Below are 27,738 nucleotides of genomic sequence, written 5' to 3' on the forward strand. Positions count from 1 at the left end.
CAATAACAGTCAGTATTATAGGTGGAGGATTGGAAACCCCAGGGTCTGGGGTAAACCATCTACCTCTGGAACGTTACTGATGAAATTTCCCACGTGCACAGATAAGCACACCATATTAGTAAATGCCAAGTGGTCTAAAGCACCAAACATCAGATCAAGTCACATGAGCCTTGTCCACCACTGAGGCAAAGACAAAGCTAAATAGAGATGCTGAGCAGCATACATGTACCTTTTTGTCACTAAAAACTGGAAATATCAGACACTTTTTTTCTGCTTAAGTGAAAACACATGTAAAATTAATCGATGAAATGTGGCATAAACTACAAGCGCAATCTGGTTGATTTTTAAAAAAAAATAACTAAATAATAGTGGCTTTGTAAATGATTTTTGAAAAAAACAGCCAAATGATATTGCTTTAAATGTATTAAGCATGTGTCACAGATTTTCTTTTTCATTAAATATTTTTGGACAAAAGAAATGTTCAAAGTAAAATAAAGTTTATTTAAAACTTTTTTAACAGTAACACTAATATGACACCAATGCATGTACATGTCTATTAACAGGTAACTTACAAGTAAACAGTATCCTCTACTCAACACATACAGTAACACCACATAAAAAAGTGCATAAAAAATTTAATATAATAAATGCAAATTAAACAGTGTCAGCTGTGTGCAAATTGGCTTCAGTAAACCATCTGTTATAATGATTCATTAAACATATAACAATAACACAAGAAACTTTCATAATTGAATTCATCATTTTTTTCCCACTGCTTTGAAATAAAAGTACAACTTTGCTCTGTAGCTTTGACATCCTGTTAACAATGCATTTTTGTCTTGCACTCAAGCTTAATGATGGGCCCGTGTTAAAAACTGGTATGTCCAAATTTTACTGACCAACCGACTTTTACACAACAAAACAAACCATGCAAATCGATTAACATTGCCAGAAGGCCTGCCATGCAGGTATTTATCAGATGGTGATTTCCAACACAAACAATTTGTACTTTACTACAATGCCCATAACCTTAGAACAATCCATGTGCAAGAGAACTAACAATTGTCTGTACAACGCACATGTATCCCCATCCCACAAGACAAAACTATAATATAAAACAAGTTCCCACAGTGTAAATGATGTTGCAAATTTGTGAAAGCAAAATTAGTATGAACATCTCAGCACATGTTGATGACACGTCTACAGACTACGGCAAGCACAACGAGTGGGATTTGCATAGAAATGATTTCCTCAATGGTTACTACTAATGGTGCTGCTCATTAGCATAAACACTAAGATTGCACAATCACAATGGTAATGTTGTTGACGCTTCTATGTACACAACCAAAAGGTTTTTATGACGTCGTTTCTCTAAGCACAGTACAGCACGATACTTTTCCAAATTTCCTGTTACGCCGTACAATAAACTTGTATTGCCAGACAAGACTTCACACCTTTCCTTTATCAGAACCTCAGACTACTGATGAATTTATGAATCTAACATAATAATTATTATTATGATTTGATTTCTATGATTTGAGGAATGATTTATACTGATACATGATGGACTTAATCGTACAATTAAACAATGCTGTGGACATCAGCAGGCTACAGACATTAACATATTCAGCAACGAGAATCTTTCACCATACATATCAACAGAAATGTCTTCAACTAACTGACATAAATTAGAAAAACGACTAGTTTTGGCCATTTTGGTCAAAATTAGATACTCTGAAGTGCCGATTTCATTTAAAATCTTCTGAACAGATGAAAATTGTTATCCATGCATATTACACAACCTCAAAGATTAGATACTCTGAAGTGCAGATTTAAAATCTTCTCAACAGATGAAAATTGTTATCCATGCATATTACAAAACCTCAAAGATTAGATACTCTGAAGTGCCGATTTCATTTAAAATCTTCTCAACAGATGAAAATTGTTATCCATGCATATTACAAAACCTCAAAGATTAGATACTCTGAAGTGCCGATTTCATTTAAAATCTTCTCATCAGATGAAAATTGTTATCCATGCATATTACAAAACCTGAAAGTTGAGCACTTTTTCTTAAGTCGACAAGGCTTATTCAATTGAAAGTTGACAGCCATATACATATACACTGCTTTTGTGATAAGCCTGATCAGAGATTTACTTACTTATTTGATTGTCGCTCCACCTCGTATTCAGAGACAACCAGATCAGACAAAACAAGAGCTTAAAATTACATGGAAGTACTGGAGTCACCAGCCTACTGAAGGTTGACCAATCACATTGAGATTTTCAATGATATCATCCCTTGATGCGTTGTTCAAACACCACCAGTCTTTCCACATAATCACACCCTTGACTTGGACTTGACATGCTGTTCCCTCAACCACCCCTTTCACTTGACAAGGGAGGTAATTTACATGTGTCCAACAAGAAGTATTCAGAATTGGTGAATATGAAGAGATTTTAAGATTACAGTATGGTCAGTAGGATGAACCCAAGCAACACATACATGTACATGTAGCCAGACTTTTCTTCATTAAAACCTTTCATAAGAGAAAATTGAAGAAACCATCTGACACCCATGTTCAATTACCCTGACCATTGTGCAGAGGGAAATCTTAGAATATCATTCTAGCCTTTGGCCCTCCATGGAGAAGAAACATGGCAGAGGATCTAGATAATACATGCACATGTATACCAAATTTTATAAGCAGCTTGAGAAATACATGATGAAAAATATATGTACAAAAACAAACATTACAGAAAGTGAACATTATTTTAAAGATACTTTACTTTCGAATTGTTTTTAATCAATGTACAGTACTTAGCTTCTTCCATTCCTTCGTCGTCATATGACTGAAAAATTGTTGAGTACAACGTTAAACCCCAAGCACTCACTCACTCTTCCATTCCTCACCATGTAAGACAGGCAGACCAGTTGTGGACTGTACAGATGACATATTAACTTGAGGTCAAATCTCCCTTTTCAGTTGAGTTTACATTATCTGTCTGCAGTTTGAGAAAAATCATCCAATCTAGTCCTACTACATAAAACTTTTATGAATGAATTTTGAATTTAACTCCATGGTTAATGGTTTTACAATGGTCTTGCTAAGTCTCTTGAACCACACGTAGTAGTAATGGATGTGCACTAATAGCAGAACATACTTACAACACCCTCCAAGCAATTATTATTATTTTTGACAAATTCACTCATAATAGCAATTACATATACCTCTCCATGGAGGAGGATGGTAAATGTACAAATATTCTTACTAGCTATTACGAGTCATAGTAATATTACAACATTTAAACAGTGCCTCTCTGTCTTAGATGGTTAAAGTGCTGGCTCACTGTGACTATTACAGAGAACTTAATAAATTGCTTTAAGCCAAAATGTTTGTCAAGTATCTTGTGAAGATCGGCTGTTGATTACAGGCACTCCAGTTTCCTCTGCCCATAAAACTGAATCCCTGGATGTATTAGAATAAAATGCATGGCCATCTAAAAAAACAGTCCAAAAGTTACAAACATCAAAATGGTGGTTTTAACAAGCTGGTAAAATTCCTGGTTAATTCCAATACAGAAATACGAGTATAATTTTGGTTAAGAACTTCTGTTCCAGAAAGCTTGAAATGAAAGACAATGTGATAACACTTATCTCTTTCTGCCTGTTGTACCCTGTGCCAACACGCCTCTGGCAAGTGACAACCAGGGCCCAGTTTCACAAAATCTTATTTCAGAGTAAAATTTCTCCTAAATTTAGTTGCTTTTTCATAAGGAAGTACAAGAAAATGTTTTTTTCAGAGTATTATGAACAGTCCCCCTGGAATGAGATACTGCGGTCAAGTTAGCCAAGTTTCTGTTGCTTGGTTTCTGTGGAGCCCAGCTTCTCCTGACTCCACTGAAGGGAGTGCAGGACAAACAGGGGCAGGTCTATGACACTGGACTGGATGGAGCGCTGATTGAGCAGCTTACCCTGTACTACACAGCTCCAGATGTTGGTTTGTGGGTTATATGCCCTTACACTGTGGCACATCCCACCCACATCCAGTTCCCCGACCACGTAGATATTAGAGCCGTCATACAGTGCAGCATCCACATGGGAATTGTCTCTCATAGTACAGAGGCCAAAGCCCGTCGGGTTGACCTGACTCCACTGTCCGTTCTCCAGCGAGTACATCTCCGTCTGACAGAACTTCATCATGGGGCCGCCGTGCATGGCGCTGGGGCACTCCAGTCGGCGTAGTCCCCCAAACACATAGATGCTGTTATCTGCTCCCACTGCCCGGGCATCAAACCGCCTCTCTCGCATGGGGGCCACAGACGACCAAGTCTCTGATCGTGTGTCAAAGCATTCCACGGCCTCATACAGTTTACCCATGATTCCCCCTGCAATGACGTATATCTTCTTTTCGGCTGCCGCGTATGCTGCCCAAACTCGTTTCAAGTTCATGTCAGGCAACTTCCTCCACTTGTTTGTATAGATGTTATACACCTCTGCTGATGTGATTGGACTAGACATGTCATTACTCCCGCCTATAGCATATATCTTATCGTCCACTGCCATCAGCCCAAAGCCTACTCTGGCGTGGAACATGCGTGCGATTGGTGTCCAGGTGTTTGTCTGCGGATCATAGCGCTCCCCTGTGTTCAGAATCCTACTGTTGTCATCCCGGCCTCCAATTGCATAAAGACACCCACCTATAACAACAACAAACTCATGAACATCGCACAACACAAAGGCCTGGGGCCAGTTTTACAAAGCTGTCACAAATGGAGGGGCTGCATATTTTTCAATACAGTGAGGTGGCGTTAGTGTGCAGCAGGATCTTATGCCAGTCCCACTTCAAAAATGGATTGCAGCGCTACATCTACAATGTTACAATGTATCAGATTCTATTGTAACGTCATACTGTCTTTAATGTGGCATCAAGATCAAGCTGGGGAAGGAAAATTTGACATCAATAAAATGACACTGAGCGTGCCAGTGTCCCCATTGTACCTGGCCTAACTTCCACAGCAACATATAGTGGTGAGATAAGTCACCATGCCTATTGCCCTTGACAGCTTTGTAAAACAGTCTCCAGGATGCAGGATATGGATTTAGATGGCCTAAGTTTGACTATGGCCTGACCCAGGTCTGTCCTCACCATGAATACAGCTTTTATCTGTAGACTCTGGACTCACCTGAGTACAGTGTCCACTTTTCGATACTAGTAATTCATCAACTGAAATTCTGGAAGAGTACATGAACAATGAGATCAACACAGAAACAAGTCTACAATTTTTCCTGTGCTAACTACTGACCATGTAGATAGCTTGTTTATAAGTCTGATCCACAGATGGTCAATGACAGTGACAAATCTGCCTAACAAGTTAATCAGATTTATTATCTGATTGGCGTTTTGCGCCGTACTCAAGAATACTTCACTTATACGATGGCCGCAAGCGTTATGGCGGGAGGAAACCTGACGGAGCACAGGGGAAACACACAACCATCTGCAGGTTGAGGAGAGACCTTCCCAGAGGAAGCCAGCATGAGCTAGACTTGAACTCACAGCGATCGCATTGGTGAGAGGCTCCTGGGTCACTGTGAAAGTGTATGAGAGTTTTGAGATCTCAAACTACATCTACCATGGCAGAGTTAATGCCTTGGTTGGGTTTTGTGCTGGTGGTCATTTCAAACTCTTAGGTAAAGCAGTTCGTCAAATGCAGTGCTGATACATGAAAAACCAGAGTGTCATGAAAAGGGCACACAACTCTTAGCGCATTTAACTCAATGTATCACTGGTCTTCAATGGGCTTCTGCTGTGGTGGCAGATAAAAAAACTCAAACTAAAGCAGTTCTGTATATACAGTGGAAATGCAAAAAAGCTTTAGGTGGGCAGACTGAATATCATAACATGGCCTGTAATAAAGAACAGGCCACATGCAAGTGGCTGCAAGTTTCTCAGGCTTCTCAAAAATAACATGCCTGTGCTTTGTTATCACAGCTCTAACCTGCTTCGACGAGCCCATGAGCGATCCTTGGGGTTCCCATTTGAGCCAACTCCACCCACTGGGTGCACCGGTGGTTTGGCTCAGCTAAATTAATGCAACGCACTGTGTTCTTCACCTCAGTCTCACAGCTACTGCTGAAACAATCAGGAAGTGTTATGTCAGCAATGTCAGGCCATCTTTACAAAAGTCTTTCTTGAGCATAACCCAACCCTACCAGACAACATAGGGTAGGCCAATTGGGACATCTAATTTTTTTTTTAATCTGGCTAATGAAAGATAGTGATTTTAAAAAAAAAATAACACTGAGAGAAAAATAAATAAAAACTTCTATCAAAATCCCAGTAAAAAAACTTCAAAGTAGGGCCCTTTTTTGTAGTATTGGTGAGTAATGCAAAATAAACGTACATGTTCTTCTAATGACAGCCTCAGTTACAGATAAACATCCTTTTAAATATACATGACATGACGATACATGTATGTATATGGCCATGGCAGTTAACACAGGCTGGGGGTAGCCCATTACATACTTTGTGAAAAGGCCTACAAAACAGATGGATAAATATCTTTACACAACCTATAAAATCATAAATTCAGGGTCAATCAAACATTTATTTAAAATATGCACAAACCTTAACTAGATATATTTATTTATTTATTGATTGATTGGTGTTTATGCTGTACAGGTAAAGAATATTTCACTTCTATAACAGTTGCCAGGGTTAGGGTGGGAGGAAATTGGCCAGAGCAAGGGGAAAACTGAAGTTCATCAAAGGTTGCTGGCACACCTTCCCATACCTCTAATTGAACGTACACATGTGTTTATGTTTTCCACAAAACAAGAGGAATGTTTAAAAAAAAACACACAAATTTTAGGTAGTGCCTTTATTCTTCAAACTTTTCAAACTCCTGTTCAACCAATATTTTGAAACATACTAAGAGAACTAATGAGTGTACAGAAATAATACACCCCATAGTTTTATTAAGCTTGCATCCTTAGCGACACAAACAAATCATTTTCAGCATCATTTTCAAAATAATTGTATGCATTCCATTAAAAAACAGATTTACAGTACCCTATTTCTCTGAATTTTTGGGGAACCTTTTCTGTTAGTATTAGCCAGTATACACATAATTGTAGCAGGAGTATTTAGTTTCTTTTTTCTACTATGCTTTCATAACAATTGTATGCATAAATTCAACTAAAAAACAGATTTACAGTACCCTATTTCTTTGAATTTTTGGGGAACCTGGTCTGCTCTTATTAGCCAGTATACATGTAATTGTAGCAGGAGTATTTAGTTTCTTTTTTCTACTATGCTTTCATAACAATTGTATGCATAAATTCAACTAAAAAACAGATTTACAGTACCCTATTTCTTTGAATTTTTGGGGAACCTGGTCTGCTCTTATTAGCCAGTATACATGTAATTGTAGCAGGAGTATTTAGTTTCTTTTTTCTACCATGCTTTCATAACAATTGTATGCATAAATTCAACTAAAAAAACAGATTTACAGTACCCTATTTCTTTGAATTTTTGGGGAACCTGGTCTGCTCTTATTAGCCAGTATACATGTAATTGTAGCAGGAGTATTTGGTTTCCTTTTCTCCCATGGTTAGACTATCTAACAAACAACACACCCATATCCTTTACTTTTTCAAAAAGCTGGGGAAAAAATGTAATATTTCTGCTTTCAGCACTAGTAATATCTGTCCCCAAAATTAGAAGAATTAGGTTATAGTCATCTTAACTAAAGAAAATACAATTATTCACCTATCCACCATGCCACCTTCACCACACATCACACCACCAGAACCTTAGGTTGTCCCCCTTCTTTTCATCTCAGACACCAGGCGGCGATTCTGTATAATCATGTCTGTAACACAGGAAGACTTGAGGTTTGTGTCTGTGCACAGCGATCCTTGTAGATAGTCCTCAGAAATCAGTCTGGCCCTAACGCAGCTTGTAACAAGCTCGTTGATCTCATGTTCTCGTTGCTTGGGATTTGCCTGGTACCAGCGAATGATGCACTCCACGATCTCTTCCTCAGACCTCACCTGTAGGGTGTCTCGCACAAGCAGCTTCTTCAGTTTGTCCACAGGTAACTTGACAAACTCATCTGAAAAGCTCACCTCACTGCAATGTCCAGTAAGGAACCAAAGTTAAAATTTTACTTATATTCACTCAAGTAGATTGTTTATGGGGATTATTCTCCGCCAGCTGCCGAATGTGATTTGGCCCCAAAACTTTGTATTCCACTATTCATCCCTGCCTTTGCAATCACACTTAGTGGGCATATTATTGATATATTACTCACAGAAAAACAATGCTCATTTCCACTTGTCCCCTCGCTGCCATTACACAGGCAAACATAACCCCTTGTACATGTAAATGTAACAACACCTCTAATAATATTCTAAATATACAATGAGCCTTAGTTGGTTAGCGCGCTAGCACAGCGTAATGACCCAGAAGCCTCTCACCAATGCAGTTGCTGTGAGTTCAAGTCCAGCTCATGCTGGCTTCCGCTCCGGCCGTACGTGGGAAGGTCTTGCAGCAACCTGCGGATGGTTGTCGGTTTCCCCCCGGGGCTCTGCCCGGTTTCCACCCACCATAATACTGGCCGCCGTCGTATAAGTGAAATATTTTTGAGTACGGCGTAAAACACCAATCAAATAAAAAAATATACAATAAGCAGTTTGAATACTTAAGCATGTTTTTAAGGACAGCAACAAATGATTTACCCTTGTGTTTGCATATTTCCTAATTATTTGATTGGTGCTCAATATAGTGTTTAGAGCCTGTCCTTTTTCATATGAAGATCTGATCAAGCAAAAGGGACTATAGCCGCAACGGCAATTGTGTTACAACATCAGACAAGCCGAATCAGCATTTCAGGAGTCTCACCAGTCCGCTCAGGTCTGAATCAAAGCTGGTGCTCTCAGAAATCATCACGACTAGGTGTGATTTTATTATACTTGCTGTAGTGAATATACATCTTGAATAGACAAATATGTTGGCTCAATGTTGGTGTTAACATCTACCATAAAACGTCTTACAACTGTTAGTTTGCAAGGGCCCCTACCTTATCTTGTCTATTAAACCTACTCGCAAGACTCTTAAAATGCTGATTCGCCTTATTTTATTCTATTTCATTTCACCTCTATAACTATATGTTAAGGAGAAGAACAATCTTCTTGTTCCTGCTAGGAAATCAATGAGATGTTATGAGAGACTATCAAATAGTTACAGACCTGAAGCGAGAATCAATATACTTGGTGACCTTGTGAAGCACCCAGAGACAGGAGAAACGCGCCGCAAACTCCTGTATGCCCAAACAGTTAGAGGAGGAGATACACTGTTCCAGATATTCACAACACAGGTCCTTCAAATCAGACAACAACAACATGTCAGCTGCCTGGAGCACATCCTGGATGTTCTCATCTGACAGGTAAATCTCCGATGTATAGATGTAGTCCTGGATCAGTTCAAACGTCTCGACACTGATCTCAGCTGGGTTCAGGACTGATGGCTTACGATCAGCAGCCGGGGACTCATTTCCTTCCTCATAGCTGAACACACCCCTACAGCCAAAAGCAAACATAGGTTAATTTACACATTGCAAAAACACCCACTACATGTGCGTGACAAGGAAAGAAAAGAAATGAATGAATCAACCCTTGGCATTTAATGTCATACTTAACAATTTTTCAATTATTTAATGATGAAGAGTCATTAGGTGTGGGCACATATACTGTGTTTTGTAGAGGCAGGGCGAGTCCATGCCGCTAAAATGCCGCTGAAGTATTATGACAAAGACACCAGACATACACCCCACCCATTCACATTTATACTGACACCAGGCCAACCTTGCTTTGACCCGTCAGCGCTGAGCACCAAGTGAGGTAGCAAACAAGTACCATTTTTCAATGACCCAGGTTTGATCCTGGGTCTCTCGATTTCAAGGCGGACGCTCTAACCATTAGGCTATGGAAGCAGTCCAAAAGAAAAGGCAACACTGGAACAAACACATATGCATCACTAAAATATCTCACAGGAAATTTATAAAGCTTTATTTTCCTTTTTTGTGATGTTCCACAACCAAGGTATCACAGTTCAAAGTAAGTAAAATCACACACACGGATACAATCACTAGGGCAGCCAAATTATAAGTTATCAGACAAGAGTTATTTCTACAACTTGAGGGCATATTTGTTTCTGCTTACGTCACCTGAACCCTGTTTTGCCTTTTAACCATATGTGCGTGGGGTATGAGTGACATGACATTGTGTTTCCGGTTAACATGGCGCATCCCACTGCATTATAAGAAGTTGATTTACCAAGTACTTCAGAACCAAGCAGTTACTCAGCACTTCGGAGAAAACTGTCTGTGAACATTTGGGTCTGCTTTCACCCCTCTTCCTCAGCTTATTTTATTTGTCGTCTTTTGAGTATAATACCTACATCTAATCCATTACTTCTGTCATTAGACTGTCACTAAACAACAAACAGAAATTATCTATTTTACTGTACGCCAGCATGAAGTTTTCAGGTTAAGCCCAAATTCAAATCCACGTTTTCAGCACTTCTAACATGAGACAGATTGACATTAAAAATGTCTGTTTGAACACTCTTTTTCTCAGTCCACCTAACACCATCACCATGCCAGTATCAAAACAGATATCTGCAGTTACGAGAGGCTATAATAGAACAACCCTGCTGAACCATTTGTGCACCTGTCTGCGTAGCAAGCCTACAGGTGCTTTGTTCACATCATTATTTATCTGACTGGTTCATGTGCTTACCACCACACTCAAGCATACCCTAAATCCTCAACAAATATGGTCAGTCAAGAATACTTTTAGATGCTTTTTAAAAATTCATTAGATTTCCAAGAGTAAAATGTGCTGTTCAGGTACGGACACAAATCAGCCTTATAGAAATTATATAATAATCTGTCCATATCAGATATCATTCCTCTAATATTATAAATCATGCACTATGTTTGCGGTCGAAATTTGTTAAGGATTTAGGATAGTTCACTTAAGCACATAATGGCTTTTATCCTTTAAAGCTGGGGGAAACCAGGCAAGGTCTACGCAAAGTCATCACCGTTCCCTATTAAAGTACCTGAGAAGCCTACCGTAAATCTTCTAGAATTTCGAAAACTCTAGAAATTCAGACACTCTCAGATATCCCCACCACAATGCTCAGGTATTTAAATTTCTGTTAATGCCATCAATTATTGATTTGTTGAACCGGTCAGGTGTGCAAAAATTCAGGTATGCAACCTAATTTTTTAAGAAAAAACACCTTAGCTGAATACACCAACAAGGTCTCAGTGTCTATATAAGCTTTACAATGTGTCAAGAAACACAGAATTCTGAAACAGCAATCTGAAAAATCTGTGAGATCCAAAGGTGACTGCCGGGTAAAAGAAATCTTTTTAAACATTCAGGACGATTAAGAATTTGATGTTGCATAATCCAATACCGCAGAACATAGCTGTGTACAGAGTCAAGACTGCTGTGCATTCTTGGGAGAGCAAATAAGGCTCAGAAGTATCAGGTTACCCAACAAAAACCAAGATGATGGTGTTAAAAAGTCTATTCTTTGCCATAAAATGAGAAAAAGGAAAAGGCACCCAATTACATTCTCAGTATAATACAATGGTTCACAGAGGTATTTAGGTCATGGTTTGGAGGGGTGGGCCTAATTACAAACTTTTGTTATGACTAATGATGGCTAGCTAAAGTGCTAAACATCCTAAAATCAGATAGCAAAAGCAAATTCAGGCAGCAGAGATTTTCCTAACTCATCTCATAATTTCAAACTGAAACACCATATCACAGCTAAAGCTTCATGAGTTACCCCCCTTTAAAAGACATGGTAAAACCCGCATGAAACCCAGATTTTTTGATCCAGGATTTGATTAATACACAAATGTATGCATGCCATGTGAGTATAGGCAAGCTTCAAGAAAAAAAAAAAAAGAAAATATTTCATCCAATATCCATCCATACTTTGTTTAACAAAATGACCACTGTCTTCTATCTGTTGGGATACTGGACATGCACTTATCCAGGTTTCCAGGCATCACAACTACAAACAATACGAATCTGTGGCCCAGAACCTGGATGGATGGGCAGCCATTTTTGAAAAGTTCAAGTAAGCATAAAATATGACCTTGACCTTGAATTTACTGTTTTCCAAAACTCTATGACATATTGTGAAGTACTTAATTTTTGCGTAGAACTAATTTTCGCGGATTTCTCGATCAATAACATACGCTAATAACTTAGCGAAATAATTCCAGCAAAAAATATCCAATATTGAATCATATCCTACAAGTAGTAGTAATACTGAAGTGAAATCTTTGCCAAGCTGACGACAGTTGCGCTAAAAAAGCCCGACAGACCAGCTAAATTTTTTAACACCAAGGAAGGGAAATTATGGTTGAAATATATACAAACTCTGGTGCTAAGGCTTTGTGGGTATAAACCAAAGTGGGGATTCATTCATCTTTAGTTTAATTAGTGTTCACTGTGCCGGTAAAGTGAAAGAAAAGTAGATACCAACACATGCTGGCTTCTTATGAATGTCGCTCTGATTCCAGCTGTTCGATTGGCTGTGTCTCTCCTGTGGTCCAATGAGTGAACTTCTAACAAACTGTGAAGTGTGTACAACAAAACAATGGCCGTTTGACAGCTACAGCAATGTTTGCGTTTTTTGACCTGCTACAGAGGACGATTAAAACTGAAAACAATGCAAAACTTACTGTGTAGCTTCACTGGACCCAATAATGGTGAATTCCTATGTTTTGCGTTGAACTGATCAAAAGGTGACAGGTCACTTTGCCAGGTGTTTAAAAGTACTCATCAATGGTTCGAAAAGAAGTGACACCTGTTTGAGTACTGCTCACAGTAGGTGTGAAAGTAATCTTCATACGTAGTGATAATCTATCCCCTATTGCTTTAATCTCTGATACACATCATGGGGATTAGTGACACTGCAGGAAACAATGGAAGATTAAAGCCCCCCACTCCCCCCCCTGATACCTGTTTGACGGGCTTGAATAATTTCAGCCATATTATATCTTGGAAAATTTTCAGATTTTAAGATTTTTTTTCCAGTACTCTCTTAAATATGAGAAAATTAATTCTCAGCAAACATATTTTTGGCGAACATCCGCACAAATAAATTCCAGTGAGTAATAAGTACTTTACAGTATCCTACAGGGGTGAGCTATGCAAGCGACAGTTCAAACATAGAAAAGTGAACATAGTCACCCTGGACTTCTCCGTCATACATGACTCAATGTAAATCTACAGGTGATCCCGACTTGCATGCTAGTAGGGATACACTCTGTCGTCTGTACATGGTTTGTGGGGTAGCCTTTAGTTTAAGTAACTATTTTTTAGCAGAATGGCAAAAGCATAGACGCTATTATAGTAACTCAGAAATCACATAAATATATCATCTTCTGAAGATGACAACAAAGCTTTGTCAACTGAATAATGAAATGTTTCAACAATGAATAATGTCGACAATGTTTTATTTGGCATCTTATCGGCTTCTCCAAAAATATTAAAATGCCAACTATGCGACTTTTTTGTTAATGTCGATACTAAGCTTCTGCATGATACTTGGTGGATTTAGCTCTGTAGGGCTGTGATTACGTATCACAGCCGTAAAGAGCTAGGCGGATCAACCACTGAGCCAGATCACGCAACTGTTGAACCGTTGCTGTTGTAATTACCTGAAGTATGGGCTGGCAGCCGACAGAATATTCCGTTGAACTGGAATTTGCTCATCTCCTATGATAACTACACCGTCACAGAGTTGAGTTAACTTCCTTGATTCATTCAGTTCGTGTAAAAGTTTTCTGGCGTGGAGAGGGTGGGAAAACGAGCGAGGTCCTTCTTCTGTAGTTGAACAGGCCATAATAATAATAACACTAGAACTTAGTCAAAGACCCGGCTCACACACCAAATCACCCGGTCAAATGACCACTAATAACTTTGCTTATCAGAAAAAACAATTATCTCTGTTGAAAACAGACCTTACATCGTCAAACAAAAATGTTTTCGACCACAATGCTCTCTGGGCAGTGTTGATGTTGCACAAGTGCTGTCTATTTTCCTTATAATGATGGAATATCAAATGAACTACCTCTGCTTTTGTGGAACGGGCTATTTTCTAACACATTCTATTTTCTGGGACAACCCATATCTTATTTCTGTCATAAATAGCTTTCAAAAACTGTAATGTTGTTTTAAGAAAAAAAAAATAATGAAGAATAAGAATAGATTACTATTGTTCAAAGATTCGACCGAAATGATGGACTATTTTGTTAGTAGTCAGTAGTATTAACCTCAGTAGTGCAGCCGAGGTATGTTTCAATAAGGACAAGTTATATTGAATGGAGACCAGCCTCAGTTCCGTTTCCGGTCACGGAAATTGCCGACCGATAGACGCCGGCTGCATCAGGCGTGAACTAGGAAAGAGTTGCTGTCAAAATTGTGCATTTATCTCTGTAAGTTCTGCAGTACAGTGATTTGATATCCACCATTTCAATAGATGTGGCAAAGTTTAATGTTCTGTTCTGAGAATATGAGCGAGTACATGCAGTTTTCACTTCCATCAGCACACGACAGAGAGCATCCGCAAGCAAATGACTTGACACTATTTACACTTGCGGACCCTCGTTCCGGTTTAGTTTGGTTCAATTTGTGGTATTATCATTATGTACAATTTAACTCTGCATTTAAATGGAAACATCCGCGACATGTTACACAGGCTATCATCCATGTATTGTTTTTCCGCTTGTTAGATTTGATGTAGTTAATGGTGTTGAGAAATGAAATTCAAAGCCAAGAATTTCACTTGCCCATCTGTACTAATTTTATTTGTGTGTTCAGCGTTTATTTATTGTGCTTTAACTTAAGGTGACGCCTACATTGTGACAACTGCAATATCGTGGACCAGTTAAACAAATATAGACATAAGTCACACCCCCAACTATAAATTAAAAAAATCAGGATGCAAAGACACAATCTTTAAATCGTGGACAGCTAGGGTGACAGTTTTCTCTGCCCATTTATGTTATAACATTGTCTCTGAAAAAAAAGTGTCATGATGCAGAATGCTTCTAAAAAATCCCTAGCTAGGGAGTAAGAGCAGTAATGTCAATCAACTTAGAGAGACTGACATGGTTTGTATTGGTGAGATGTTTTCTATATGCCGTGAATCGATCGTTAGCAAACAATCCACAAAGTCTGTATATATAATATAGAAGAGTGTGATTGTCCCTTTATTTCACAGCAGTTCACCAAATCAGAGGTTCCTCTGCTACAGTTGGCCATGTAGGATGGCATGGTAATGGTTGATGACCTAACCCCTGGGCCCATAAATTACAGAGCAGTTTCACAACACAAATAAACATATTTGAACATATTTAAGACACTATCTGACTTCAAATTGAAAGAAATTGTATTCAGTTACATAATAAATAAAATGGTTTCATCATCACCTGACTGTCACAACCAGAGCTTTCAGTGCTAACATCCCGTTTGAGGCCATTTTCTTTTAGTAGGGTGTCCAGATTTCATTTTCTTCTATCTCTCCCATGATAAAGTGCTGAAAACAAGGTGTCCAAATAGCACCAGTTTTCTATTTCACCCATCCACTTGACCAGGTGGACAGGCAGCTGGCTAACCCTGTTGTCAGCTATACTTAAAAATACAATTACATGTATTCTGTGTGTTTTTAAATAACCCTGAAGTTAATTCCAAAATCAAGTCCAGTATATCTATTGACTGAAAGAACACAGTTCTGCTATCATGAATGGCAGCTTGAAGCTGTAACTAATTGCACAAACTAGATTCACATGCAAGCTTATTTCCTACGTGCACGGGTTACATGTCATGTAATAAGAATGTGTAACAGACCTGGTGATGTTTAGATCAGAATGCTCAGCTGATGTGCTAGTCCTTGCAGATGAAGGAAGACATATCGTAATTCTTCAACCTTTTCAACCACCAATGTGACTAGTATTTCGAAACATTCAAAGAGATTTTGAACACATTTTCATAATAATTGTATGCATTAATTCCACAGAAAAAACTGCTTCTGTGGTTGCAAAGGTGTTAGATTGACAATAGTTGAAAGTGTTAAAGTTGTGCATGTATATTAGGATGGTGCACAGTGTTAATGGTATATCACACTGATCTGCTGAATCATGAAGTGTTGTGAAGCATGTGAAACCACCAAGTGAAAGATCCTAACATGATTTATACATAAACTGATATTCTACAGGTGTTCATTTGGGGACAGCCAAGATGAGTGTAACCTTGAGATATTCCAGTGACCTGGCGACCTCTGACCCTCAACATAATCCAGTTCTGATTGTGGGTCAAGTCAAAAATCTGGCTAAGATTACCTTTGACCAAGTGAAGAGGAAACTAGAGCCTAGGGTAACAGAGGAGGTGAGTTGGAGGATTATGTATGTAGTAGTACATACATTTGTTCAAAGCATTGCGATTTGTTAGGTATAGGAGCTCGTCAGTGGTTTAGTCTGGACACTCTGGTTTCCTACACCCATGAACCTAACCACCATATTATTTATGTGACATACAAATGAAAAAAAAGTAATCCTTGCTTTTAACACCAATAAGATCAAAAAATAAAAAGCTTTGTGAATAGCACTTGAAAAGGGCACAATATTATTGTACATGTATCCATGTAAACAGGTCACAAAAATCATACACAGTACAAATTCTGCTTTTGCTGTGAACGAATAAAGTTATGTCTGCGTTGTCTATTTCGTACCCTCTCAGTTTACATGTTTGTTTCAGACTTTTGCCGCTGCAGTCGCTGGTCTCCACCCCTCCCCCACGGACTCCTGCCCTCTATGGCTGAACAATGCAACTGTGGCAGCTCTACCAACAAAGTGCAGCCGACACAACACGCCGTCTCGCTCTCATGCTCTTACTAAAGTTGTCAAGAGCTGCTTCTCTGGAGGGGATGAATATGTTGTGGTTAGTTCATGAAGAGTGTTCTAATAACATATTTTATCATATCAATGAATTTGTTATCCAAGTGGAATTCTCCTACGTATTTCACTTGTTGCTGTTTTGGATATTGCAAGGGAACTGTACACCAGGTTTGGTGTGAAAACCAAAAAGCCTTTGAGAACATTTAATACCAAAAGTGAGCTATAAAGTCAAAACTGTTGACTGCATTTAATTCTGTGAAAAAAACAATGCTAAAAACCACCAATCTAATAAAATAAATAAATTAAAAGAAACAACCTAGGGCTTTGGATTTTCGTTGTTTGAGAACAAAAGAATAAGAAAACTGAATAAAATTTCATGTACATGAAGCTTAGAATATATATGTATGTGCAACGTCATGTACTGTGTCTCTCAGAATAACTTTCATGTACATGTTCTTCATGATTATGTGAACTTTAGCTGTTATAGTGATTGTTATCAACATTACTGTATGTGTTTTCATCATTGTGCTGTTTTGTTTAGATCGTGTGTGAGAAAAGTGACGTGTTCGCCTCTGGCTGTGCCATAGCCAGAGCCCTGCCCTTGTTCAACAGTAAATCCAGTAACTCGAACTCCAAGAGATCCGTCACCGTTGAGTTCCTCCTGGTTGGTACTGACAGCGATGTGTCCCTGTCTGACAGCGACATCGAATGTCTCAGTGTGGTAGCCTCTGCTATACGACTCACCGCACGCATTGTTGACGCACCATGCGCTGACATGCACACAGATGCATTCCTTGATGTAAGTACATGGATACACAAAAGGACAATATTAGGCTTCAAACAATCCATCACCTCTTAAACATTTGGCTTCTTCATTCAGTTGGTTGTTGACCCACATGATATTCAGAAATGTTTCACTTACAGGTATGTAATGGCAGAATGGATGAAGGGCCTGATTCGGCAATTAATATAAACAGATACCTGAAAAGACCTACATATACCCAAAACATAAGTGCACAAAAAAGCACCCCTAACACCCCTTTACTTTCACAAATGCACATCCTGCCTATGTTGCAGAATAATAAAACATGTCATTACATAAGTTTTATAGTTTATTTATGAAACAGGAATTGTTGTGAGTTCAAGGTTATTTTCCATGTTTTGCTCAGTTGGTTAGCGTGCTAGCGCAACGTAATGACCCTGGAGCCTCTCACCAATTCAGTCGCTGTGAGTTCAAGTCTAGCTCATGCTGGCTTCCTCTCCGGCTGTAAGTGGGAAGGTCTGCCAGCAACCTGCGGATGGTCGTGGGTTTCCCCCGGGCTGTGCCCAGTTTCCACCCACCATAATGCTGGCCGCCGTCGTATAAGTGAAATATTCTTGAGTACGGCGTAAAACACCAATCAGATAAATAAATAAATAAATTTTCCATGTTTTAGTGTAGGAAATGAGCCATTTAGTGTTCTGGTGATTTACTCTTTGCAGGAGGTGAGGAAAGTTGGAACAGAATTAAACATTATCCCAACGATAATACAAGGAGAGGCACTGAGGGAAAAGGGATTAGGAGGTGAGTGGAGAATCTGAGAGATAATCTAAACATTATTCCCATCATGATGTACAGGATGAGACATTGAGGGGTGGGCAGTGGGAACGGATTAGGGGATGTGGATGGTATGAGAGACAATCTGAACGTTATCCCCATCACAGACAGGATGAGACATTGAGGGGTGGGCAGTGGGAATGGATTAGGGGATGTGGATGGTATGAGAGACAATCTGAACGTTATCCCCATCACAGACAGGATGAGACATTGAGGGGTGGGCAGTGGGAACGGATTAGGGGATGTGGATGGTGTGAGAGATAATCTGAACATTATTCCCAACACGTACAGGATGAGACATTGAGGGGTGGGGAGTGGGAACAGATTATGGGGGTGAGAGGAGGAACTGAGAGATAATCTAAACATTATTCCCATCATGATGTACAGGATGAGACATTGAGGGGTGGGGAGTGGGAACGGATTAGGGGATGTGGATGGTTGAGAGATAATCTGAACATTATTCCCATAATGTACAGGGTGAGACATTGAAGGGTGGGAAGTGGGAACAGATTATGGGGGTGAGTGGATGGTATGAGAGACAATGTGAACGTTATCCCCATCACAGACAGGGTGAGACATTGAGGGGTGGGGAGTGGGAACAGATTAGGGGATGTGGATCGTGTGAGAGATAATCTGAACATTATCCCCATAATGTACAGGGTGAGACATTGAGGGGTGGGGAGTGGGAACAGATTAGGGGGTGAGAGGAGGATCTGAGAGATAATCTGAACGTTATCCCCATCACAGACAGGATGAGACATTGAGGGGTGGGCAGTGGGAATGGATTAGGGGATGTGGATGGTATGAGAGACAATCGGAACGTTATCCCCATTACAGACAGGATGAGACATTGAGGGGTGGGCAGTGGGAACGGATTAGGGGATGTGGATGGTGTGAGAGATAATCTGAACATTATTCCCAACACGTACAGGATGAGACATTGAGGGGTGGGGAGTGGGAACAGATTATGGGGGTGAGAGGAGGAACTGAGAGATAATCTAAACATTATTCCCATCATGATGTACAGGATGAGACATTGAGGGGTGGGGAGTGGGAACGGATTAGGGGATGTGGATGGTTGAGAGATAATCTGAACATTATTCCCATAATGTACAGGGTGAGACATTGAGGGGTGGGAAGTGGGAACAGATTATGGGGGTGAGTGGATGGTATGAGAGACAATGTGAACGTTATCCCCATCACAGACAGGGTGAGACATTGAGGGGTGGGGAGTGGGAACAGATTAGGGGATGTGGATCGTGTGAGAGATAATCTGAACATTATCCCCATAATGTACAGGGTGAGACATTGAGGGGTGGGGAGTGGGAACAGATTAGGGGGTGAGAGGAGGATCTGAGAGATAATCTGAACGTTATCCCCATCACAGACAGGGTGAGACATTGAGGGGTGGGGAGTGGGAACAGATTAGGGGATGTGGATCGTGTGAGAGATAATCTGAACATTATCCCCATAATGTACAGGGTGAGACATTGAGGGGTTGGGAGTGGGAACAGATAAGGGGGTGAGAGGAGGATCTGAGAGATAATCTGAACGTTATCCCCATCACAGACAGGGTGAGACATTGAGGGGTGGGGAGTGGGAACAGATTATGGGGGTGAGAGGAGGATCTGAGAGAGAATCTGAACGTTATCCCCATCACAGACAGGGTGAGACATTGAAGCGTGGGGAGTGGGAACGGATTAGGGGATGTGGATCGTGTGAGAGATAATCTGAACATTATTCCCAACACATACAGGGTGAAACATTGAGGGGTGGGGAGTGGGAACAGATAAGGGGGTGAGTGGAGGATCTGAGAGGTTTCTAAGGAATAATTTTTATAGTAACATTCAAACAAGTCAAGTGAATAAAATTTCAAGGAGGGTCTTGTTTTTATTTCGTACAGGTATATATGGTGTAGGCAAAGCAGCCATCCATGAACCAGCACTGGCTGTCCTTAGTCACACACCAGAGGGAGCCACTAAGTCTATAGCCTGGGTCGGCAAGGGGATCGTGTATGATACTGGTGGACTTTGTATCAAGGCTAAGGTAAACGTGATGATAGGACCAGCAAATGAAAGATGTGGTTTGGTACTTAAGATACTTTGTAGGATTGTCTTTAGTCCTTAAAACTGGAACAGTAGGAAACAAAATCAGATAGTGTACTACTGGTGTTCAGTTGACATACAGAAAAAATTTGAATTGTATACTCACCAAAAGAGGTCTGATTTTGTAGTAATAAATGCTGTCTGCCAAATACAGCCTTTTGTCAGAAAGTTTATTAGACTTTTCAAGTGCAAAGTTATGAACTTTTATGTGTGTTTGTTGACAGACAAGCATGCTGGGAATGAAGAGAGACTGTGGAGGAGCTGCTGCTATGTTGGGGGCATTCTATGCAGCTGTCAAACTGGTATGTCATGTGAACACCTAATAAGTTCATTTCCACTTGTAATCTTTCAGTTGACAGCCTTGTGTCAGTACAAGACTGCTTAGGTAGCCTAATGATTTGAGCGTCCACCTCGAAGTCGGAAGACAAAGGATTAAACCCATCAGGTCATACCAAAGTGGTACTTGTTGCTGCCTCGGTTGGCACTCAGCACTGAGAGGATAGAGCAAGGAAACGGGAGTGGTTGGCCCCATGTCGGTATAATGTAACTGGGTGGGGTTTCATGTCTTTGACATGTTACTTCAGTGGTGGGAGCAATTTGGTGGCATTAACTCCTGTCATGATATGTCTGAAAAATTGTTAAGTACGATGTTAAGACCCAAACATACATACATATTTCAGTACATAATAGGGTGTGGCCAAAATTTTAAGACCATTCACCGGTCTTTACACATTGTCCGATTTAAGGTACTTTTGACTGGTGAAACCGTACTAGGTTGCCATCAACACATACTCCAGAACCAAATCTTTCGGGTGCGGCCTTATGTTAGCCTAAGACAAAGAGATTAGAGTTCTGTACTGTGCGTGTGCATACTGTATATATATGTAAAGACATGCATTTGTGAAAAGCCTTTACACAATACGAAAAGTATTGACCGAGATGTGACCAAAATGTACAGGTGTGGTGGAGGGGCGCATGTCATATAATAAATCAGGAAATCTTGATTATCAGGATGTGTGTATGTAGGCATTATGTACATATACTGCATGTTTGTCATTGAAGGGTTTCACTGAGAACCTACACTGTGTGCTGTGTCTGGCAGAAAATGCTGTAGGGCCCAATGCCGTTAGACCAGATGATATTCTCAAACTCTATTCTGGCAGGTAGGCAGTTGCTTAGTCTTTGTACTGTTGGAATGATAGCACTATAGTTTTCATATTGTGGTGTTAAATGGCACATGGAATTTTGGTTATTTTTTATTTCTTGTAAATCTAGGACATGACAGTAAATCATCTAAAAATGGTTATTTCTTCAAGCTGTGTACCTGGAATAATTTCCTTTTGATCATCAGTATTCATACCTGGGTTAATAAAGTTCAGAATCCATGACTATTTTTAGCTCAAGTTTTCTTGCTGTGGAATGTTTTGCTGGGGTTGGTGTGATAAAAAGGAACAGATTATTTCTCAAAAAATACATATATATATATGTCTGATAGTATTAATGGGCATGTCAGTGTTACTTATACCTTCTTTTCACCTGTTTATTACCAGGACTGTTGAGATTAACAACACAGATGCAGAGGGCCGTCTCGTCCTTGGGGATGGGGTAAGGTTGTTCACCTAGATGTCAGCAGAGGCTGGACCTATGGCACTGAACCATACATTAGCTTTTTTTGTTTTATTCAAGTTTTTTTAGTCTTAGTTCAGTAGTGCATGTTAGACTAAATGTAAATTAATAATTGAGACTGACTACACCATAAAGACTTATGTCAGTTTCATGTACATATGTAGTTGCCATGAAATGAACCGAGCTGAAGACTGTCATTATCTATATCAGCAAGCTGTATAAGAGTTCTTTTTTGGTTTTAGTTTAAGGCTGTCTTGATTCATTAGACAAATTTACACTGAAACGTTGAGGCTGATAGAGAGCTGAACTATTCTATGCCTGTGTATTTTAGCACTAAAGAGTGGTGTAACTTCATTGTCATGAGAATATCACCTTACCTTCCAAACAAACTGCATTAGTAGAATTCTCAGATTCAAGGGAAATTAGTAGCTTTGTCAGTGATAAAATTTCACATATTTTACTGTATGTGCATTGTGTTTTGGTAAAAGTGGTTTTGAGGACTTGTTTTTGAGGATTTAAACCTTTTTCATTGTAATTTTCCTATTTTTCAGGTAGCTTATGCTGACAAAGACCTGAAGGCTGGCATCATTGTTGATATGGCAACACTTACAGGGGCACAGGGTGTGGCCACAGGTAACTGAGTCTTACAAACTTTGTCACTGTATGTCAACCATTTGATGAAAGGATGTCAGAAGTGTTCAGTTAGTGCTTAGCATTTCGAGGATGCCTCATTTATCAAAACAGATTTCTTGATTCCAGGAAGGCACAACTTTTCGTGTAAGTATGATTTGTTACAAATGTGTTGACTGAGTGTACTGAAATACACAACAGTACATTAGTAATCATTCCAGAGATCAAGTGTCTAGCACTGATCTTTTTTTTTTTTTATTTGTTAGTTTGCCACTGTCTAGGGTTTACTTGTTCCTTAAAATGATGACATAGCTACAGGTTGAGAAGGTATTTCTTTAGTTTAGGAAACGAAGAAAATGTATTGTCTACTGTTCGCATGTTTCTTAAATTAGTTGTGGGGGCCTCCGTGGCTCAGTAGGTTAGCGCGCTAGCACAGCGCGGTGACCCAGGAGCCTCTCACTAATGCTGTCCCTGTGAGTTCAGCTCATGCTGGCTTCCTCTTCGGCCATACGTGGGAAGGTTTGCAGATGGTTGTGTGAGCCCCCCCAGGCTCTGCCCGGTTTCCACCCACCATAATGCTTGCCGCCGTCATATGAGTGAAATATTCCTGAGTACAGCATAAACCAGCAATCAAATAAATAAATGAATAAATAAATTAGTTGTACTGTAATTCTTCAAACCTTTGGCATGTTTGCAAGGTGTTTCATGAAGCATATTCTGAAGGTATTGTTCTTTGTAGACTGATGAAATTATACTTTTTGTGAAGCCCTAAAGTTGGCCAATCCAACTAATGTAGTTTTGTCTCCAAAATCAAATTAAAAATGTGCATGGATTGAACTGAAAGCTACTAGTTCATATTCGAAGTTTGAAGAATTGGGGTAAATCTATGCTGCAGGTCGTTACCATGCTGGTGTGGTGACCAACAGTGAGGAGTGGGAGGGTGTATTGGTTAAGGCAGGGCAGAACTCTGGCGACCTCACCCACCCTCTGCCCTACAGCCCAGAGCTTCACTTCAGCGAATTTGCTAGTGCCCTGGCTGATATGAAGAACTCTGTCGCAGTAAGTACATGTGTTGCTTGAGCTGGCTAGGGTTGTATTTTAAACTTGTTCATTGTTATGCTACTAAACATGAAATCGACCCCAAAGCTGGTGTTACAAGAGATGACTGTATTTTTCCTGACATGGCAAAGATTTTAAAAGTTTTTCTATACTTTTACTCTTAATGATCAGGAATTTTCTGTCTGGCTGTTGAGAACTTATGGTTAATCATAGTTGAAGTACAAAGCAGAAACTGTTGTCTGTGTATTGCCTAATGCTGCTTGTCTTAGGTTATGTGTTCTCAGATGTGACTGCTGTTATATGCTCTCAGATGTTGACAGTCTGCTGTTAAATGTTCTCTGATGATGAAAGTATGCTATATGTTCTCTGATGACAGTCTGTTACATGTATATGTTCTCTGATGTTGACAGTCTGTTGTTATCTGTTCTCTGATGTTGACTATTTGGTGTTGACAGGACAGGAGTAACTGCCAGGTGTCCTGTGCTGGATTGTTCATTGCCTCTCACCTAGGTTTTGATTATCCTGGTATCTGGATCCATGTGGATATGGCTTCCCCAGCCCATAGTGTAAGCCATAGTTCTCTCCCCTTATTCTCTTATTTTTGCCTGGACAGATATGCCTGAATGAAAATTTGTCTGGGAGAAGAAACCAAAAAGTATATGTATGAGTGAATTTGTGATATAAATGTTGCAATGTAAATGTAGACACTGCACAGTGCAGCAGAAATAAGTGAGGTGCCATGGTTTCTATTTCAAACGTTGTAATTCAGCAGACTAACAACTAATACTCAGTGAAGCTGTGTATTGTGCATTTGTTAAGGTCATTGTTGTAAGAAGTCATGTGTATTCATTCAGTCAGTTTTCACATGTGAGTGGATTATCTTTGTTACAGGGTGAACGTGCCACGGGCTATGGGGTGGCTTTAATGACTACCTTATTCGGTAAGGCTTCCAAGAACTCACTGCTGCAGTACAACGCCCCAGCTCAGTCATGTGACGGGATTGACGGGCAGGAGAACTCCGCTAAAAAGATACGTCTCAATTAATCGGGATGTGTATACGGGTGTAAATTTAAACGGGGTGCAGTATCTATACCAAACAACCCTAGCTTAATTTCAAATGTAGATATGTGGTCTTGTAATGTAACTCTGAATCTTTTCATGAGGATTAGGGAATTATTGCATGTGGGATATTTTTATCGGTGGGTTGGGATGAGACTGCTCTGATGAAAGTATTAAGGGCATTGATTTTGAATCATGGCAGGCTCCCTGTGTACATGTAGCTATGCGCTCTTTTCCCTAACTTATGCTAATCATTTACCTGTAGACCTTACAAAATCTAGATTTTCACTGGAATCTGTTCTCAGCTTCAATAGTGCGAAAAACTCTCTTGAGTTGGAAGACCCTGAATTTGTCCCTGTCACCACATTATTCTCAGTAGCATCTATCAAGTTTTGAAATGAAAAAAAAAAAAAAAAAGTCTTCAGTCCTTGAAATGACTGGATTAGGTACAAATGTACAGAGCCCCATCTATTGAGAATCAGTTACAATAAGGGAAGAGTGTTACAGATATTTCAGCTCATGGAGCATGATGGTAATTGAGCTAGGTTAAGGTTTTGATTGGAAAAGTTTGCATCATTCAAGAAAATCTATCTTAAGAGCACATCAGATAAACTTTGACGGTCATTCCGGTTTTAAATGAGGAAAAGTGAAATTTTGCAGCATTCAGAAGAATGCACAGTTACAACTGTGATAACATTTTCTATTGTGATCAGGTTGTCTGGATAGTGGGCTGTCCTGCTGATTTTGTAAAGGATCTCTATAGTTCCTTCCTGCAGCTAATACATACTGTATCTCTGTTTATCTTTGTCAGCATCACTCAAGATCTTGCGATTGTTTAAACTGTAAATTCCTCATCCTATTTTTTTTCTTAGCTCTTGTCATGTAACGAAGAGACAGAACTGTGTGTAAGCTTCTGCTTGAAAGCGTCAGTTTCGCCATTAGCAATGTATTGTAATAAAGTAGTTGAAATACTCAGGTAAGAACATGCACAACAGTGATGTATACGATGACTACACAGCTACATGTCAAACCTTCATTGGTTGATACTGAACAGCACCATTTAGTTTTGAACCTTGAACCTAGGTATGTGGTACTGAGTGGCTGCTGAATGGTACACTGTGACCTGATGCGGACTACAGTAATAAGACCCTGACGACACAGTAAAATGTCCACTAGACAGTACCTACCACAACAGTCCCTGCAAAGCACCACGTTTTTTTGAATGTGGCCATGTGTTACTGTAGCTAAACTGCATTGTGTTGATGTGAAAGATGGCAGGACAGTACCATTGTGTTCTGACCCCTTGTGATAAAGCACAGAACTTCCGGGTCTCACTGGGCGTTTGTTGAATGGTACATGGCTCCATAGCACTGGTCACTTGGATGTTCCCAGAACTTAATGTGTAATTCTTCATGGTTAACAAGTTTATCTGTGCAATCACTGTGTAGAACTGATGTGAAACGACAACACAGTAACTGAACTGATGCTGTGCCTCTCTGACCAGCTGTTGAAACTCTCTGAACATTACCACTAGATTCAGCACTGTGAGGTCATGTCCTTTCTACATATAGAATGGGAGTACCTCAAGGTCCGAGTTTAGACACTTCTGCAGAATGTCAAAATGGTAGTCTGGGTCATAATTAAGCCTGATCGAACCAAAGACGTGTGTTTAATCCAGTGATGAATGATGTGGCAATAACATACAGAGATGTAGGTTGTTTATAGAACTAAGAAAGGTATGTCCCACTTCCAGATTGTGATCAGAATTTATTTTTTTAACCTGAAGCATGGTATTTGGTCTAAGAACGTAATAGAAACTTGAATTACTTAGATTATCTTTTTTTTTTTCTTTTTTCGATCTGTTTTTTTTTATAAGTTTCTTGTGGTTAAATCCTTGAGATGGAATTATTTAAACCCAACAAGCTGTTTAGGTGTACTTAATGGCTGCTCAGTCCCTGTACCAGGGTCTGAGAAGAACTTACCCAGGTATTCTGGGAAGTTATTAGCCTGTTGTATTGATGGTAAAAATCCACTGATGTTTCCAGCTATGACCTACAAAAACAAAATTATTAAGACAAGAAACTTGGCTGTATTGATCAGGTGTCTTCACACACAGGTTACTGGTCCATCAGATAATCTGAAAAACCAAAGCTACCATAGGTTGTTAATTTCGTCAAATATAAAACAAATTCTTGTATGGGAAATGTTATTTGAAGGAATACTTACATTTACATTTATATTAAAATAAACCTATAACTGGGCCGGAGCTGAGTGTTACATGTGCATGCAAGGAAATTGAATGTCAATTTGGATATTCTATTTTGGGATGCCTAGAGAAGAGCAATAAAGAATGTTCAAGGCACAAAGTAGTCTGTTCTTGTTTGTACATGTTTATTGATATGATTTAGTTCTCTGAAAAGCATATGTTTGTTAAATGGGATGGACACAGCATTTTGAGTAACTTACTGAGGTCTGAAAAACTTTAATTAACCTGGGATTCAGATAGATGTCTCTCTTAATCCCATATGGATTTCAACAAAGAAGGTTAACCAGGTATGGACCTATATCCAAATTTCTTGTAAAGGTAAATCCTATGCATCAGATCTGCTGAATCTGCAATACTCTCCTCATTGGATGCATTCATGCTATGTGAATGATCATAGTTTA

At 39.6% G+C, this 27,738-nt stretch overlaps 2 protein-coding genes across 2 annotated transcripts; one reads left to right on the forward strand and one right to left on the reverse strand.

The window, feature by feature from the left end:
* Positions 1–480: 480 nt before the first annotated feature.
* On the reverse strand, positions 481–14,083 carry LOC135475656 (gigaxonin-like). Its single transcript, XM_064755588.1, has 5 exons — positions 13,759–14,083; positions 9,254–9,583; positions 7,818–8,135; positions 6,001–6,134; positions 481–4,701 (listed from the first exon to the last, which is right to left on the reverse strand). The coding sequence occupies exons 1-5, from the start codon at positions 13,941–13,943 to the stop codon at positions 3,848–3,850; spliced, it is 1,821 nt and encodes a 606-aa protein (XP_064611658.1). The 5' UTR covers positions 13,944–14,083; the 3' UTR covers positions 481–3,847.
* A 370-nt stretch (positions 14,084–14,453) lies between these two features.
* LOC135474944 (probable aminopeptidase NPEPL1) lies at positions 14,454–27,048 on the forward strand. The gene is made up of 13 exons (XM_064754638.1): positions 14,454–14,535; positions 16,317–16,486; positions 16,856–17,038; positions 17,537–17,794; positions 18,478–18,559; positions 20,496–20,638; positions 20,922–20,999; positions 21,760–21,860; positions 22,248–22,302; positions 22,875–22,956; positions 23,849–24,012; positions 24,468–24,578; positions 24,904–27,048. Exons 2-13 carry the CDS (start codon positions 16,340–16,342, stop codon positions 25,054–25,056), a joined length of 1,557 nt encoding a protein of 518 aa, XP_064610708.1. The 5' UTR covers positions 14,454–14,535; positions 16,317–16,339; the 3' UTR covers positions 25,057–27,048.
* Positions 27,049–27,738: the final 690 nt, after the last annotated feature.

The sequence above is a fragment of the Liolophura sinensis genome, chromosome 9 (assembly GCF_032854445.1).
Source record: "Liolophura sinensis isolate JHLJ2023 chromosome 9, CUHK_Ljap_v2, whole genome shotgun sequence".
In the NCBI taxonomy this organism is placed as follows: Eukaryota; Metazoa; Mollusca; class Polyplacophora; order Chitonida; family Chitonidae; genus Liolophura; species Liolophura sinensis.